Source organism: Ambystoma mexicanum, chromosome 5q (genome assembly GCF_040938575.1).
Source record: "Ambystoma mexicanum isolate Mex_15411 chromosome 5q, UKY_AmexF1_1, whole genome shotgun sequence".
Lineage (NCBI taxonomy): Eukaryota > Metazoa > Chordata > Amphibia > Caudata > Ambystomatidae > Ambystoma > Ambystoma mexicanum.
The window spans coordinates 994754693-994771336 of record NC_090933.1 but is presented as its reverse complement, the minus strand read 5'-3'; the positions used below and the strand labels follow the sequence as shown (position 1 = coordinate 994771336).

Here is a 16644-nt window from a genome sequence, read left to right as displayed (position 1 = left end):
GGTGGGGCAATACCTCCAGAATAAGTTGCTGGATGGAGGGTGGTCCATGCTTTGTAGAAATGCTTACAAGACATCCACCTCATGTCAATATAAATTACATGGCCAGAAATTATTGCACAGATGACAATGCGATCATGTACCCTTGTCCAAGATGTGTCCGGCTTTGTGCCTGCTGTGCTGGAGCAAATATCATTTTAGCACATGGGGTGGTGATGTGAAAAAGTGCAGGGATATTGGAAAGAGGTGCTAGGTTGGATCAAAGACCTGGATGGGTTCTGTAGGACACTAGACCCAGTATTGGTGCTGCATTTGATGCATTTCCCGTTATTGACAGTGAGAGCATGTTTGGCAATTTACAGGAATAGAGCATTTACCCTTGGAGTAGGCCTGAAAGGGACAGGACATCTACAAAATGGAGAGACTCACAAGGCTGCTACATGATAACACAAATGACATTGAGATAGCTTGGACTGCATTCAGGGAGAAATACATGTATGCATTTTGATGTAAAGTAAAGGAGATCTCTTAAGAAAGATCCAGAATTGTAGTGAATGAGATGGAAGGTACCCAGGGGTGGTAAGGAGGGAGGTGGGGCAGGGGCATTATTATTTCAATAATGAGCAGAGGTCAGAAATATGGCCTTGTTCAACTGGAAAATGTTGATTAATACAAAATGTCAATGAAAAGCGGTTACACAACAAACAAAAAAAGCAAAGAAGAAAAGGTGGAACTGATGAACGGGTTAATATACCTTGCCACCAACGTAAAACACTTATGAAAAACGGAGTAAAAAACAAATGAAGAAAAAATGTCATCCAGATCCATAAAGTAAAGTAAACAGATTTGTAAGCTGTGAAGCAGATCAAGCATTCTGAGATCCTTTGCTCACAGAGCAAAAACACCACCTGACTTGGGCGTTGTTGAAGCCCATCAGTGAGTCAGGAGAAATTTGGCTAGTTCTATTTTTAACACACATGCCTATCTGACTGCTTTACCTTTTCTTTTACCAAACGCTGGGACAAAGTTATAAAATAGCACAAGTGTGCTTTTTGTGGTCAAACGGATAAAGCAAACAAAATAAACACAGCGATGCCAGGTAAACAAATTGGTCTAGCCTGAAAAGATTTTTCTGATGTAATATACATGGGAATACTGTATGACGTTTAACAAAGATCCCACAATGATAAAGTCTAACTGGCAACCAGTAATCGTACCAATGCATTTCAACAACTTTTTGCATTCTAGCCTCATTTTGTAGAGCATAAAGAAAGCAAAGTTGTTTGTCTTTATTTAAGTAGTCCACATATTCCTGGAAAGCATATTAGGCAGAACAGTAGATTTTCCATCAAGTAAATATTTACACCCATATTTTACTGGAGTTCCAAACACCACTCAGCAGAGCTATTTCACCATCACAATAGTCTCTGTGGCAACTGTGATTTTTCTAACACAGAGATGCCAGGATGACACTCGAACATGGTCAGAGAGGAGGATTTCCGAATGTGGCATAATCCAATCTACCAATTGTCCAATATACTTTAAGGTGTTGATTTGATACAACCAACCCGAGCATCCGGCTTCTGAGAACACTTTTAAATTAATATAAAAAGATGCTTTATTTTTTGTGAAGTTGAGTTTTGTTCCCTTCAGGATGATACAGCTGTAGCATTGCGACATAGTTTATGATAGTTTCACACCAATTTTGTTCTGATCTTTTTTCATTAGCCTTTGAACTTCTTTTTCCATTTTCTTCCTTTGTTGTTCAGCTGTTCGTTTCTCTCTGTCTGCTATTTTCTGCTGCCTGAGGTTACAAACACAGAGAAAAGATTTATTTACTATATACTCAAATCAGTTAAAACAGGAAAACATACAGAGTAAAACATCTTTTTGGAAGGTTAGAACAGGTAAGCAGGCCGACCGAAACAGGTTACATATAATGTTGCAATAGTAGAGGTCTTTGTGGTCATTACTTATGTAGGAATATAAACTATATGAAAGGAGATTAGGTATAATCAATTCTTTACGAAAGGCAAAATGAAGTAGACAAACCATACCTTTTTCTAAACATAGCTTGTGAATTATGTATACTCTAAAACACCACTTCTAATTTTGGAAACACATCTGCTCTGTGTAGAGATGCAAGGGGATGGTGGCACAGGGGGAGACAACCAGGAACGCACAATAGAGTCTAGTGGGGTAACCTGAACTAAACTCTGGGTCTTATTGAGACAGAGTAAACCAGCTACCCAATAGACCTCATCTACCCTTTTTTATACATTGATTCTAATCCCAGAATAATATTACACATATCCTTCAGAAACACAATTTAAAATAATGTACAATACTAACGCTTCCATCAACCTGGTGGTGCACTGCAATCCACCACAAGCACCTAAACATCCTTCCCTCAAACTCCGTATATTGCCTCTGAGTCCCCTGTGTTTGCCCCTCCAGGGCAGCCGCTAACATATTTCCATGTACTGCATGTATAATCTGTACAGTTCCTAAATGTCAACAGTTGGGGGCAGGACAGTTTGCAATAATACCTTTTCCTGTCATTACCTCCAGAACTCTCCTCATCATCATCACAGTCCTTACGAAAGGAAGGCCGACTGCCTTCCCAGATAGATACCTCACAGGTCAAGATAACAAAAACTTTCCACGCAAGATCCCTGTAGGGGCTATCCTTTACCTCCGATGGAGACCTCACAGGAGCTGGAGAATGGCAGTTGCAGTGAGCCGGCATGAAATAAGGTATGTTCAAGGAATTAACAGATGTACAAATGCAGACCAGCGCCCACAAGAAAATGTGTTCCTTTTTTCTTACCATTAGCCACACTGTTGCAGGTGTATCGAACATACGGCGGGCTGCGCTCTGCCTGGGGGCGGGGGTCCAAGCCTTCCATGCATTAGGGGCAGTGCTGGTGCAGCGGTAGGCTTAAGGACAACGCACTGCTTTCGGTACGGAGTGGGGCGCGGTGACTAGGGTTGGCTCATGTGGCCATGTTAACGGGTGAGAGAGCAAAGGCAGCATATTGACATACGTTGCGCAGTTGTGGGCGGGATGTATGATGCCCACGCTCCCTGCTACTGGGGGGGGGCGGGTTGAAGAAAGATGTTCACGCAGGTGTGGGTGTATGTTACAATTCTACACGGCATGGGAGGATGCACAAGATGCATGGTTTCTGGAGGTAGTACAAAGGGGACACGATTTGGAGTTAGGTTAGATTCCCCCCCCCCCACCTTTCCTCCAACACAGCTTCCTCCTCACTCCACACCCTAGGGTAGGAAAGTGCTAACCCCAATACCAAATAATGATGTGACCAAGCTTGCCTTGCTATCAGGAATTAGTCTCCTTCCTGGAAAGAGAGCAAGTGTGGAAGTTCCAGAAGGGATAAAGGCAGGCTTCTTTTACCTATTGTTTCTGGACAAGAACCCCAGGAATAGGCTCCCCACCGCGCTCAGAGCAGAGACCTCCCTTGTTACATTCCGCAAAAATCTAAAAACCACTCTTCAACTAGCTTCCTCCCCGCCGGTTTTCCACTGTACTGTTTTGTATTCATGTCTGTAAAAAAAAAAACGTATGCAATGTATGTCCTGCAACTAAGCCTTTTCTCTGTAACAAGCGCCACGATGCCCTCGGGATGCTGCGCGCTATACAAAAACTAATAAATAAATCCATCAGGCAAATACAGACTAGTCCTAGACCTGACAAATCTGTACTAGTTTATTTTATAATGCCCTTTTCGGATGGGAACTCCATAGCAGGTTAGTGCAGCTGTCATGCCAGGTGACTGGTTTACATCTTTGCACCTGAAAGACAAACCATCTCCATATCCTGATCCTAAAGTTTACATCAAAACTACCTCTGATTCGCAGTGGGTAGCAAGGTATATACATTTCAAGTACTCCAGTTTGGTGTGGCTTCAGCTCTCAGGGTATTCACGAAAGTCTGAGCCTCTGTTGTAGGGTTGCTAAATAAAGAATGTCCATCTTTCCTTATATTGAAGATTGGCGGATCCAGGCTCATTCATAGGAACAGTGCTTTCTCTACACCAGAGTTTGTATGGTTTTGCAAGATCATCGATTAAAAATAAATTGGAAGACCACCTCCCTGGCCCCCTTGCAGGACCTCAAATTCATTGGTGTGAGGTTCCAGAAGGATCTGGGGAAAGCTTTGTTTCCACTGGCAAGAGTAAGGATTCTCCACCGACATTTGGATACCTTGTTGCAGATCCGACTCAATATACGTACAGACGTGGCAGCGTCTTCCGGGGGATATGGCAGCCTGAAAAGTCTGCTCCATGGGCATGGTTTCAGCTGAAATCCTCCCATGCCATCTGAAGGGTATGTGGACACCAGCTTCAGGGGAGCATGAGGGGTCAGTCCCAGTCACTGAAAACATAAGGAGATAGTTGTCCTGGTGAAGCAACAGCAAGCATTCACAGACTTCTTTTTTTTTTTTACACTGATGACAGCAGCAGAGGTTCAGAAGCGATGATGGGAGAAAAAACCGCCCAATCTCTCGTCACGAGCAGAGGCCCATAAGTCTTTGAATTGGAGAGAACCAACTGCCATTTTTGCCTATGGTGGATAGGAAACTGGTTCTGGTGAGGATGTAACCAAACTATATGTGAACAGGCAGAAGGAGCCCGAGTGCAAGTCCTATTACATTGCAGACAAGAGATTTTCCTGGGCAGAACTCCACCTGCAAGGCCTAAAGGCAGCATATCTTTCAGGCAAATTGAACCAGGCATACCGACTGAGCCGAATTCAGCTCTATGTCCGAAAATCTTTTACCAGGTAATAAGTGGGGTTGCCATAGATTAGATTTCTTTTCCACATGAAAGATTTATCTTCTTTTCTGTTGCACAGACCTTGATCCTTGGCTAGGGTTCGGATAGTGGATGCCCTTTCAACGCTATGGCCCAGGGAGTTGCTGTATGCCTTTCCTCTCATCCCTTTGCTTCACCAGATGTACTGGAAAGCCATCAGTGAGTCAGCTCAACTGATTCAGGTTGCTCTTTATTGGACCACGACATCCTGTTTTCCCCTTCTTCAGACAATGAGCTACAAAAAACTTGGTCTCTCAGTACGGCTGACTCCAATATCCTTTTAGGCCCTTCCTCTCTGGAAACTCTGATGACTTCAGTTGGAGGCTGCACTAAATGTGCTCCTAGCCCACTGCCCTACCGGAATGAGCATGAACGGGTGCTTGTAGCAGCCGATTGGCCTGGGTGTGCCCCATGAAAATTGCAGTGGAAATCGATCTGGCAATACCCTGCTTTGAAATAGCCCGACCTTTGTTAGGGGGCCCAAAAGCCGCAAACAGTTGAGACGTTTGTCTGAATTGTTGGTTCTCTCTATGTAGAACTTTATGACTCTTCGACTGTCTACCGTGTAGAACCTGTTCCGCTGGTGTGGATGGATGTGCAAGAAAAATGGTAGGGTGACCTCAGTCTGCATGTCGAAAGGGCACACCTTGGGAACGAACATAGGGTTTATTTTCAGGATGACCTTGTTCTTTTCAAACCGGAGATATGGAGGTTTAACAAATAGTGCATGCATTTCTGACATCCGTCGGAAAGACATGACTGCTACTAGAAAAGCAGTCTTCCAGGACCCAAACTTTGTCTTCCATTGGTTCGAACTGAGGTTTCATTAGGGTGGACAGAACAGTGTTTAAGCTTCACTGAGGTGGTACTTTCTTCTGAGGGGGGTAGGTGCGGAATAGGCCACTCATGAAGTGTTCTACAATGCGGCTCCGAAAATTGGAAAATGTCCTTGATTTCTGGTGTATCTAGAAATCGCTGCTAAATGTACTTTGATGATCAGTGCGATAAACCATCTTTTGCTAATTTGAACAGCTATGGTAGGATTTGGTGATGTTCCACACCTGACGGATCTAATTGTTTTTGCAAACACCAACTGCAAAATCAATTCCACTTGTATGCATATGATTTGTTTGTGGAATCCGCCCTGGCAGCCTTTAGGATGTTTCTGCAATCCTGCGTGAGTGGGACTTGTCCAAACTCGAAATCAGGAGCCAGGCCTTTAAGTTGAGCACCCCTGGGTTGTGGTATTGCACCGGTTGGTTGCACATTGTCAGCAGGTCAGGGTCCTGACCCAGAGGGATTGGACAGTACTGGGACAGGTGAACAAACTCTGAAAACCCTGTTTGTCTTGCCATGCCAGCGCTGTGAGAATTTTATTTTATTTTTATTTATTTATTGCATTTGATTACACGCCCAAACCCTTCGGTATCACGGCCTACATACATCTTAATAGTACTTCATGGATATTGTCATCGTAAAGATTTTGGTTGCATTAGCATGGTTATTTATTTCATATTAATACATATAGGGTTGCATAGTCATGTTACGAACAGTGTGGTTTTGTAGTTGTGTTCGAGTTCGCTTGTGTGGCTAGTATTTATTGAATAGCCATGTTTTTAATTGTTTCTTGAACTTTTGGAAGAAGGTCTCGGTTAGGTGGGTGGGGAGTGAGTTCAAAATGCACGGGTCTGCTATGGGGAAGCTGGAGTTGCCTGCTATGGTAGTGGTGAAGCGTGGGATGTGGAGGTGTGTATTGTTACTGGATCTGAGGGATCTCGTTGTGGCTTTGCGGGATATGGTTTGATTAAGGTAGGTGGGTGCTGTGTCAGAGATGCATTTATGTGTAATGGTAAGTGTTTTGTGGAGGATTCTTGCTTGTATGGGTAGCCAGTGTGCATCTCTTCTGGGTTGGGAGATGTGTTTTCTTCTGTTAATACCCAGGGCAGCTTAAGGGCTTTGTTTTGCAGAAGCTGTAGTTTGGTTATGTTTTTTTAAGTGCCTAGCAGTAAAATATTGCAATAGTCTAGCTTTGTGAGGATTAGGGCTCTGGCGAGTGTCAGGCTGTTTTCGGTGGAGAGGAAGGGTTTTCTTAAAAGGTAATGAGTTTGGCTGTGTATGCAATGGAGGAGGCAAGAGCGCTAATATGGTTTTTCATAGAGCGGTTAGAGTCGAGGTGGACTCCTAAGGTTTTGACTGAGTGACATGATAATGGGGGTGCCATCTATCAGGATGGAGGTATAATCAGGGGGGAGGGGGTTTACTAGAATGAACGTGCACTTGTATCTCGTAATCATTTGGAGGACCTTGCGCATGACTGGCATCAGAGGGAACGCATAGGCGAAGATTCCTTCCCATGACAATGCAAATGCATTGCCTAGTGATTGACGGTGCGGATATGTGCTAACAGAGAGCATTTCTTGTTCTCCCAGGTGGCAAATCAATCGATGGTCGGTGCTCCCCATCTGTTGAAGATCTGCAGGAGTTTCCTGTCCGCCACTTGCCATTCGTGTGACTGGTCATTGGCCCTGCTCAGTTGATCTGCAGTTTCGTTTTCTTTCCCTGGAAAGTGAAATGCTTGTAGTTGCATGTTGTTTTCGATGGCCCAGCACCAAAGCCATTGGGCTCTAGAGAGCACCCTTTATCTCGTGCCCCTCCTGTTTTCGCACATAATACATTGTGGTTGTGTTGTCCGTGAACACTCGTACCACTTTGCCTTTGAGCACCAGTTGGAATGAGCGGAGGGCGTGAGCCACTGTCTTCTGCTCCAGTATGTTGATGTGATGTCTCGGTCGGGGGACCAGCTGTCCTTTACTGACAGTTGGTGTGCGCGTGCCACATCCTGTTAGTGAGGCATCTGTGATTAGGCTTTCTTTGGTGATGTGAGATGGCTTGAGCCACCACTGCAAGCGACTTTGTTACTGTCAACTTGTCATTCCATGTTCCTGTTAGCAGGGACCACTGATCCACTAAGAATTCTTGTTTCGGTCTCATTTGTAACCTGCAATGCTGTATTAGGGGTACGCAGGACGACATGGTCCCTAAGAGTTGCTTGACTGTTCTGACTGATCCTGGCGGCCGGGCAGAACTTCATGATTAGATGGGGGTATTGACGCTGCCATCTCTACCGAGGGACGTACTCAGCCCTCGTTGGTGTTGTACTGTGCCCCTAGGAACACTAGCGTGTTTGATGGCTTGAAGCAGTTCTTGCTTGAATTTATTGCGAAGCTGAGGTGTAAGAGGGTGTTGGGACACCTGCCGGATCGCTCTTTCCGCCACCTGGTGTGATGGTATTCATACTAACCAATCGCCGAGATATGGCTAGAATGGTATCCTTTTTTCCTGAATGATGCATTATTGGGGCCAGGCATTTTGAGAATGTTCTTGGGGCTGAGTGAAGCCCAAACGGGAGGAGACTTTGAATTGATAGTGATTTGTGTCCATTACAAATTATAGGAACTCCCTGTGACTTTTGCGGATGGAGATGTGATGTATTTTTTTTTTTTTTTTAGATCTAGAGGCGCAAGGAAGACACCTTCCCTTATTGACTTTATGACATCTTCTAAAGGTGACCATTTTGAACTTCTGTTTCTTGACAAATTTGTTCAGACTTAGGTCCAGAAATGGTCGCCATGACCCCTTTAATGTTGTGGGACTTCTTCATGAGTAGTTTCTCCACTTTGTCCTTTAAGATGTTTAAGTGTGTCTGGTGTTGAAATATTGGGGGCATTAGAGGGGGGGAAGGGGTTCCTTGGAATTCTATGGTGTGTCCTTTTTGTATGATGTCTTCATACCCACTTGTCTGAGGTTAATTGTTGCCACTGTTGTAGATGGTATTGCAGTTGCCCCCTACTTACTGCAGTTGGTCCGCGGGTGTATGTGCTTGATTGGAGTCAGGCTTGTGTTTGCTGCCTGCCCCTAGTGGCAGATGTTTGTGGCCTTCTTGGAGCTTGCTTGTAGTCTTTTTGTTTGTATGGGTACATCCGGGACCCCTGGTAGTATGTGTGAGAATATGAGGATCCACTCTGGTATGCCTTTTTACCTTTGTCACTGTAGAACGACCCAAGGCCCCTCGGAAGGAACAAAATGTGCTTCTCACTGTCAGTGTGGTGAGCAATCTTGCCATATTGGTGTCCGTTTTTATCGTTTTCCAGACGATGTCAATTTCGGGACCAAAGAGTTGGTCTCCCTCAAAAGGCATGTCTAGTACCTTTGATTGAACATTTGCTCTGAAATCTGTGCATCTTAACCATGTCCGTCTCTTTAGTACGATCCCATTACTAATTTGTTTAAACCCTGTTTCCGTTATGTCGAATTCGATGTTGATCGCATGATTTGAGGCATCTTCCCCATTCTCGTAGGATGCCCAGGGCCTGCTTTCTTTTATCTTCCAGCAGGTACTCTAATATTGGTGTTATCCGGTTCCACATCTTGTGTTGTATCGCGAGATTATTGCCAGTGAATTATCCGCTTTTGTCGTTGTGGCTCCTGTGGCCAGGACTTTTTTTTTTACCAAAAACGTGTTTCCTGCTGCCGTCCGGTGGTACTGTGCATTTTTGATCCTGCATGTTTCACTTTCTGCACGCTGCTGCTGCTACCACAGTCAATGATTGGCTGGGATGTAAAGCCTTTAGGGGATACCTCTAGTGCCTTAAATTTCTTCCCCAAACAGCCTTTTTTTTAAAATTGGTTTTATTGATTTTCAAAAGCGATATTACAGTTTTCAGTACAGACATAATAAGGCAACTTGACAACTGCAAAGTGGAAAGGGAAAGGGAAGACGGGAAAAGGAAAAGAGGAAAATGAGAAGAGTAGAAAGAAAAAGGAAAAAGGGTGAAAGAAGAAAGAATTTTGATCAAGATTCTTAATATAGGTCAACTGAAAAGATATGTTGCATTATGGTTATTCAAAATATCAAATATCCCCAACTTGTCCCACACCCCTCTCCCCCCACCCCGTAACCCTCCCGTCTAGTGACAGCCTCAGATTTTCATATTCCGGCAAAGGAGTTCTTAGGCAAAATAGTTAGTTAAGACAACGGCACTGCATATGATGTTCAAGTTTAGCATTAACATTGTGGGCAGTTCATTGGAATGGCATTGTTGCACACTTGGTGTGTTATGTGATGTACTTGGCTCGAAACTCAGTCCATTCGTTATCAATGGAGGTGCGGTTGCCGTGAATGGCTGCTGTTAGTTTGTCCATATTGAAAATATTGCGGGAGACATTGATCCATTCGGTTTTTGTTGGTAGAGTTGTTCTTTTCCACACAGTTGTGAGGCAGACCCTCACCGCCAGCAGGAGCCCATGTATCATTTTGGGTACCTTAGGTGTTCCTTCTTCTGTCTCTACCAGGCTAAATAGGATCAAGAGTGGTTTCCTCTCGTTCCAGTTCTTTGATCCAGCTGAGAACTTCATCCCAATACGCTTGGACCGCCCTACATCCCCACCACATATGCCAGTAATCTGCTTTCTGGCCACAGCCCCGCCAACAGAATGGGCTTACACCCTCATACATTTTAGCTAATCTAAGTGGGTCATACTGCCTTCTATATAATAGCTTAATCTCATGTAACTTGTACTGACAGGAGATGGAGGTTTTCGAAGTCCTTCTGCATATCTTAAGCCATGTCTTTGGGGAGAGGTGTCTCCCGAGGTCCGCTTCCCATTTATGTTTCAGCGTGGCTGAGGGGGTTGTGTCGATTTCAACTACTGCTGTGTACATTGCACTTATGAGGCCCTTGGAGCCTAAGCGAATGTCTACAATTGTTTCAAACGGAGTGAGGTCTCTTTGTAGGGCTTCCTTCCAGACCTCTCGGGTCATGACACCTTTCAACTTGAAGTACTGGAACACAGAGTGGGCCCACGCCTAGGGCCTCCTCAAGTTCTTGGATGGTGATGAATGTCTGGTTTCTTCATAGTTGCCTTGCCCTTTCAAGCTCTGCCTCGTACCATGATTGGAAACCGCCTGGGTCGGGGATGTCATCCCAAACCCCGGGTATCCATAAATGTGATAGGGGGGAGGGCCATGTCGTAATCCCTTTCATTCCTTTATTTGGTTTCCATATGGCCCATATAGTCCCGAGAATGGGATGGTTCTTGATGCTATTCCGTAAGAGGGGTCCCGGTACGCATAACCATTCTCCCACGGTAAACGGTCAGAGATGGTAGTTCTCTAGACCTATCCATTGGGGATCTTTTTGCTGTCTAACGTGTGGAATTAGCACTCCCAGTTGAGCTGCCCCTATAGTAGAGCTCTATGTCTGGGAGGCCTACCCCACCATTGTCTTTCCACAGGTGAAGTAAAGCACCAGGGACCCTGGGTTTTTTTGTTCTGCCATAAAAAAGTGTGTAGGGCTCTTTTAATGCTTACAAAGAATTCCTTGGGTAGTTGGATAGGTAGCATCTGGAATAGGTAGAGCAACTTCGGCAGGATTACCATTTTTATGGTGTTCAAGCGGCCCATCCATGAGATGGTGAGCCTCGGCCATCTTTCGATATCGTTTCGAATTCTATGTAATATAAGGGGGAAGTTGGCTTCATATCGGTCACCTAGATCTCGAGTCACATTGATTCCCAAGTACCGCAGCGCGGTGAGGCTGACCTTCATACCTATGGGTGCGAATCGCCCCACTTCAATGTCCCTGCTCTTATCGTTCAGGAGGAAAACCGATTTGCCTGTGTTAATCTTCAGGCCCGCCAATTGGCCATATTCTTCAATTATATCCATAGCTGCTGGAATTGAATTTATGGGGTTAGTTGTGTGCAGGAGAATGTTGTCAGCATATAGGCCTAATCTGTATTCCTGGTCTCCTACTTTAATTCCCTCTACCCTTTTGTCGAGCCGCAGTTTCTGTGCCAGCGGTTCGAGGGACAAAACAAATAGTATGGCGGATAGGGATCAGCCCTGCCTTGTCCCCCTCTCCAGTGCAAACCACCTTGAATAGCCACCGTTCACTGCCACAGAGGTCTTGGGGGCTGAATATCTCCCTTTGATGGAGCATTGAAGTTTAGGTTTAAGACCTATCTAGACTAAAACCCTCTCCAGGAACTCCCAATCGACTGTCGAAAGCCTTTTCAGCATCTAGCGACAAGAGTTGGGTCGTCGCTTCTCCCCAGTGCCTCATGTATCAAATGTAATGTTTTCCTCATCGTGTCTGCTCCCTGTCTTCCCATTGGTCTGTGTGTATTAACTTTGGTAGATGTGTCTCTAGTCTGACCGCGATTACTATTGCATATATTTTGCCGTCTATGTTGAGGAGTGAGATGGGGCATCCGACCCGCAGTGTTTTGGGTCTCTACCTTCTTTTGGGATGACCGTGAGAAGGGCCTGCGTATATGATGAGGGCGCCCGGCCCGTCTCAAAGATACCGTTGAATAGGGTCAACAGGAAGGAGGTGAGAAACGCAGTGAATGTTTTGTAGAAACCGGGGGTGAAGCCATAGTCCCCTGGTGCCTTTCCTTTCTTGAGACGTCTGACGGTGTTGGAGACTTTGTCTCCGGTAACCAGCGCGTCAAGGGCCTCAGCCTTGGAGTGCGACAGAGCAGGGAGACCCATTTCTTTGAGATAAGCATCAACACTCCCTGGTGGGGGAGGGGGGTGACTGGTGTATATGTCTTCATAGAAGAAGGCAAATGTCTCCTGTATCCCTTCTGAGGAGGTTTCTATTGTATCTTTAAGGGTACCATCTATCTTCTCTATCGTGTCTACCCATTTTTCTGCCCTCTGCGCACGAAGCCTAGCCGCAAGAAGGGCTTCTGCTTGGTCTCCCTTCTCGTAATATTTCTGTTTCCGGTATTGTAGGGTCTGGGCCACCTTACCTATCTCCAGCGCTTTGAGCTCCTCCCTAAGTTCCCTGGCTTCAGCGAGGTGTATAGATCTACTTTGTGGGGATGTCTGTGCTAGGCTCTCCGGTATGTCAAGTTTCATTCTGATGTTGGTTTCTATTAAATTGCGTTCTCTCTTTCCTGGCACCTTCTCTGATAAGAATCCCTTGCCAAGTGGCCTTTGCCGCTTCCCATACATTCACTTTTGTGACTTCACCTGTGTCATTGGTTATGAAGAATTGTTTGATTTCATTTTCGAGTTCCTCCTTGAGAGCCAAGTCAGACCATAGCGATTCATTGCATCTCCACTTTGTGTTGCGAGGGGTAAGGCCGTCCCAGTCCAGGTCCACCACGACCATATCATGGTCAGACCATGCAATGGGGTGTATGTCTGGGGTCTTGAGTATTTTCATTAGGCCTTCAGAGAGGAATACATAATCTATCCGTGTAAGCGTATCATGGGGGATGGAGCGGAAGGTGAATCCTTTGTCCGCTGGATGTAGGTGGCGCCAGCTATCTGAAAGACCGTATAGGGCAAGGGTCGTTTTGATGTCTGCGTGCCCTTGTGTCTGAGGAGATTGGGAGGAGTCAGGTGCGGTTTACCTATCCATGGTGTTATTCATCCATGTGTTGAAATCGCCCCAACGTATCGTGTGACCTTGTGATCTGTTAAACAACCATTCAGTATTTTGAGGAAGAATCTCTTTTGACCTTGGTTAGGTGCATAAATTGTGGCTAGGGTTATAACTGTGTCCTTGAAGGGTCCCACTACTGCCAGAGCTCTATCCTCTGTGTCGGACCAGAAATTTAGGATCTTCATGCGGAGGCTCTTTCGGATCAGGATCCCAACCCCGGCCTTTTTATGAACACCCGAGCTCCAGAAAGTGTGTCCCACCAGGCTGCTGGGGATCCCTCTCTCGTCCCGTTTCTGGTATTTCGTTTCCTGTAGGAACATGATATCGATATTGGACCTCTTAAGTTCTCTCGCCACCATAGAGCGTTTTGTGGGGGAATTTAGGCCTTTCACATTGAGTGTGCATATATGTAATTTGTGACTTCTAAGTGTTGTCGCCATTGCTATTTTCAGGTGTAGAATAGTCCAATAAGTGCGTCTGCCTCAATATCTTTGCTCTGGATTCCAGCTGTGTGTCTGCTTTCTTGCGAATGCGCCGGATCTTGTATGGCCCTGGTAGGGCTGCTACACATTCCCGCTGCTCTGCGGTCAACAATTTCAAAGATGCCTCTTTCACCCTCCTCCCCTCGTACAGTTCTGTCCCATTTCTCCTTTTGGGTTGCACTTCCCCACCCTTCCCACCCCCCAAAACCACACGGCGTCCGATTCGGCTGTGTTATATTCACCCGGTCGTTCTCGGACCAGCAACGGGAACCGTACATCGAACGGTCCCAACTATATGTTAATATAACTTAACAATGAGCCCCCAACTCCCCCTCTGCATTTCAAGAACATGCTAATGAACTGAACTAGGTTTCGAACTTGGGTTCTTGGTTGTGCGAGCCCGAAATCTGGCTCTCGTTAAGTCGCCACATGGGCGACCGTTGGTACTGTTAGTTTTCATCACTTTCCTTGTCCCTCCTTCCCCAGATGGTCTGCAGTCCCCGGTCTCCCCCCCCCCCCCCCCCATCCTAGATGCCAATTGAAGTGCATTGTCTTTTATCGTGCAGGTGTGACCTAACCCTTGACCAGTTCTTGGGTGCGTTATCTGCATTGGTTGAAGCAGGGTAAGGGTGATGCCAGTTTCACCTTCGTCTATTGCCATTTGGTGAGTGTTCATTCATAGTTGTCAGTGACCTTCAGTCAGCCAAGTATCCATCTTTGGGTATACACATGGAGAAAAAAACTGGAGGATAAAGGCGAGTTTAGTGTTCGGCGTCGGGGGAGGTTTTCATCAGCCTATATTTCCTAGAGCCGAGCATCTTCTTTCTCTGTGGGCACTTAGTGTGCCATTCCTTAGCCTCTGGCCTTTTCCTGCTCTGGGTTGGTTCCTCTTCATGGGTCCCCAGCAGGTCGGCGATAGAGCTCCGAATGTCCTTTTCGGAGATCAGTTTTATGGTGTTGCCCTCCCACTCTAAGGTGAGCGAGAAGGGGCATCCCCAGCGGTATCTCATCTTTTTCCTTTAGCATTTTGGTGAGTGGGAGACATGTTCTCCTCATTGCCAATGTGAGGGAGGATAGGCCCTGATAGATGGAGACATTTGCCGTGCCCAGCATGACTTGTGGGGTATATCTAGCCTTTTCCAGGACCTTTGTCTGCATAGTTATGAAATCGGGCGAGCACCATTCTTGGACCTCCTGGCTTTCCACTGGCTCTGTGGACACGGTCAATTTTGGGCTTGTCAACCAAGTCATCATTGAATAACGATTTCATTATGGTGTGCAGAGTTCTCCTCAGGTCTGTCTCAGTCTCGCCTTCATTCTCTGGAATGCCAAAAATGCGTATATTATTGCGCCGCTCCCTATTTTCTAGGTCATCAATCTTTAGGCAAAACTCTTCCTCTCTGGCTTCAAGTTCAGCAATGCGTACGTCCATTTGGGTCTCTAGAGTGTTCAGGGATGACCGATTATGCTCAACCTCTTCTTCAAGTCTATCCTCTATTTTATCTATCCTCTGGGCGCTTTGGTCGAGGCTGCATCGGATTTCTGGGACATCATTGTCGCGGCCTCAGGTGAGCGATAGCTGTCTTGTGATGGTGAGAACTGGTATGGAGCCAATCTCTCTTTGAAGTTCATATGGCTGGTTTATGTGGTAATTGGGCCCTTTTGGGATTTGGGTGGAGGATGGGTGGTGGGGTCCGTCCCTGATGCCAAGACCACCCTGTTGGATGTGGCTCACCGGTTAAAGGGTATTGTTCGCTTGAGGAGCCCAGAGTGTTGAGGGGACGGGGCTTATGTTGCACATTGATTTCTCGGAGGGCACACTCTGTGCCTTGCAGGGGCTCACCCCACTGTTTGATAGATGGAGCGTAGTAAGAGTGGTGGATCTGAGAAGGGTACACGCCCTGCAGTGCAGGGGCCCAGCTCTCAGCGGGACCTTTTCGAGTGGTGAGTCTTATCCTCATGGGGTGGACCCAACACTCTCCAGCGATGCCCAGCTTGGTGTGGATTCTGGTCTGCTGTTTGCTCCCAATCTTGAGGATTGCTGGCCTCTCAGTCTTTGTCTGTTGCGTCGCCTCCGATGCTTGCGCAGCTTCCATGGTGCAGGAGCGCTTTATGCGTTACCCTAAATGGCGGGCTTCGGGGCGCAATCAAGGGCGCCTGCTTAATGACGTTGCCTCCGCTTGCAGTCCCCGGGGACCTGTCCGGCTCAGGTTCCTTGCTCCCACCATGGTCTGCCGTGGTCCTCTGAGAGGGGGGGAGGTGGTGTGAACTTTCCGTAGTCGTCACCCCCCCAGACCACAACAGGGTACCCTGTGGGTGTTGTTTTGAGAGTCCGTTTGCGGGGTGTTGGTCCCACCGTTGAGATGGATCACTGGGCCATGTGAGATGCGCAGGTCAGGCCCAGGAAGCACTCTCCCGTGATGGGCCTGCGCGTGATTGCCCTCCAGAGGGGTCTGGGCTAGTGCCTCCGCGCCACAGGGATAAGTGGTGCACGTCAGGGGCGCCGCCGAGCCCAGGGCCCAGGCGTGCAGGCGGGATCAGGATGCAGCATATGGAAGAAGGGCTCCAAGGCGGAGGGGCCCGGCCATGCAGGTGGGAATAGGATGCAGCGTATTGGAGAAGGGCTCCGAGGTGGAGGGGCGCGCTACGGCAGGGGACCCTGATGATAGTAATGAGCAGAGGGGGGCCTCCCGCTGGCAGCGCTCCGCTCAGTCCGTTCCTCCCTCGGGCTGACTGCGGATGCCTTTGGGTGCCTGGGGCGGGGGGGTCCAGGCCGCAGCGTGCTACAGTGGTAGCCTCGCGCCTGTCGTCCGTGAAAAGCGCTCCTTGTACAGGATGGCGAAAAGGTAGGGTGGCTTGTTCTTCCGA

The 16644-nt window shown here is 46.9% G+C and overlaps 1 protein-coding gene across 1 annotated transcript in view; it reads right to left on the bottom strand.

Annotated features, from left to right (window-relative positions):
- Positions 1–1266: 1266 nt before the first annotated feature.
- The window catches only part of EBAG9 (estrogen receptor binding site associated antigen 9), a 136243-nt gene continuing 120865 nt past the window's right edge, over positions 1267–16644 (bottom strand). Inside the window, exon 7 of the mRNA XM_069621515.1 lies at positions 1267–1801. Coding sequence (XP_069477616.1) covers positions 1681–1801 — 121 coding nt within the window. The 3' untranslated portion in view covers positions 1267–1680. The remainder of the gene's footprint in view (positions 1802–16644) is intronic.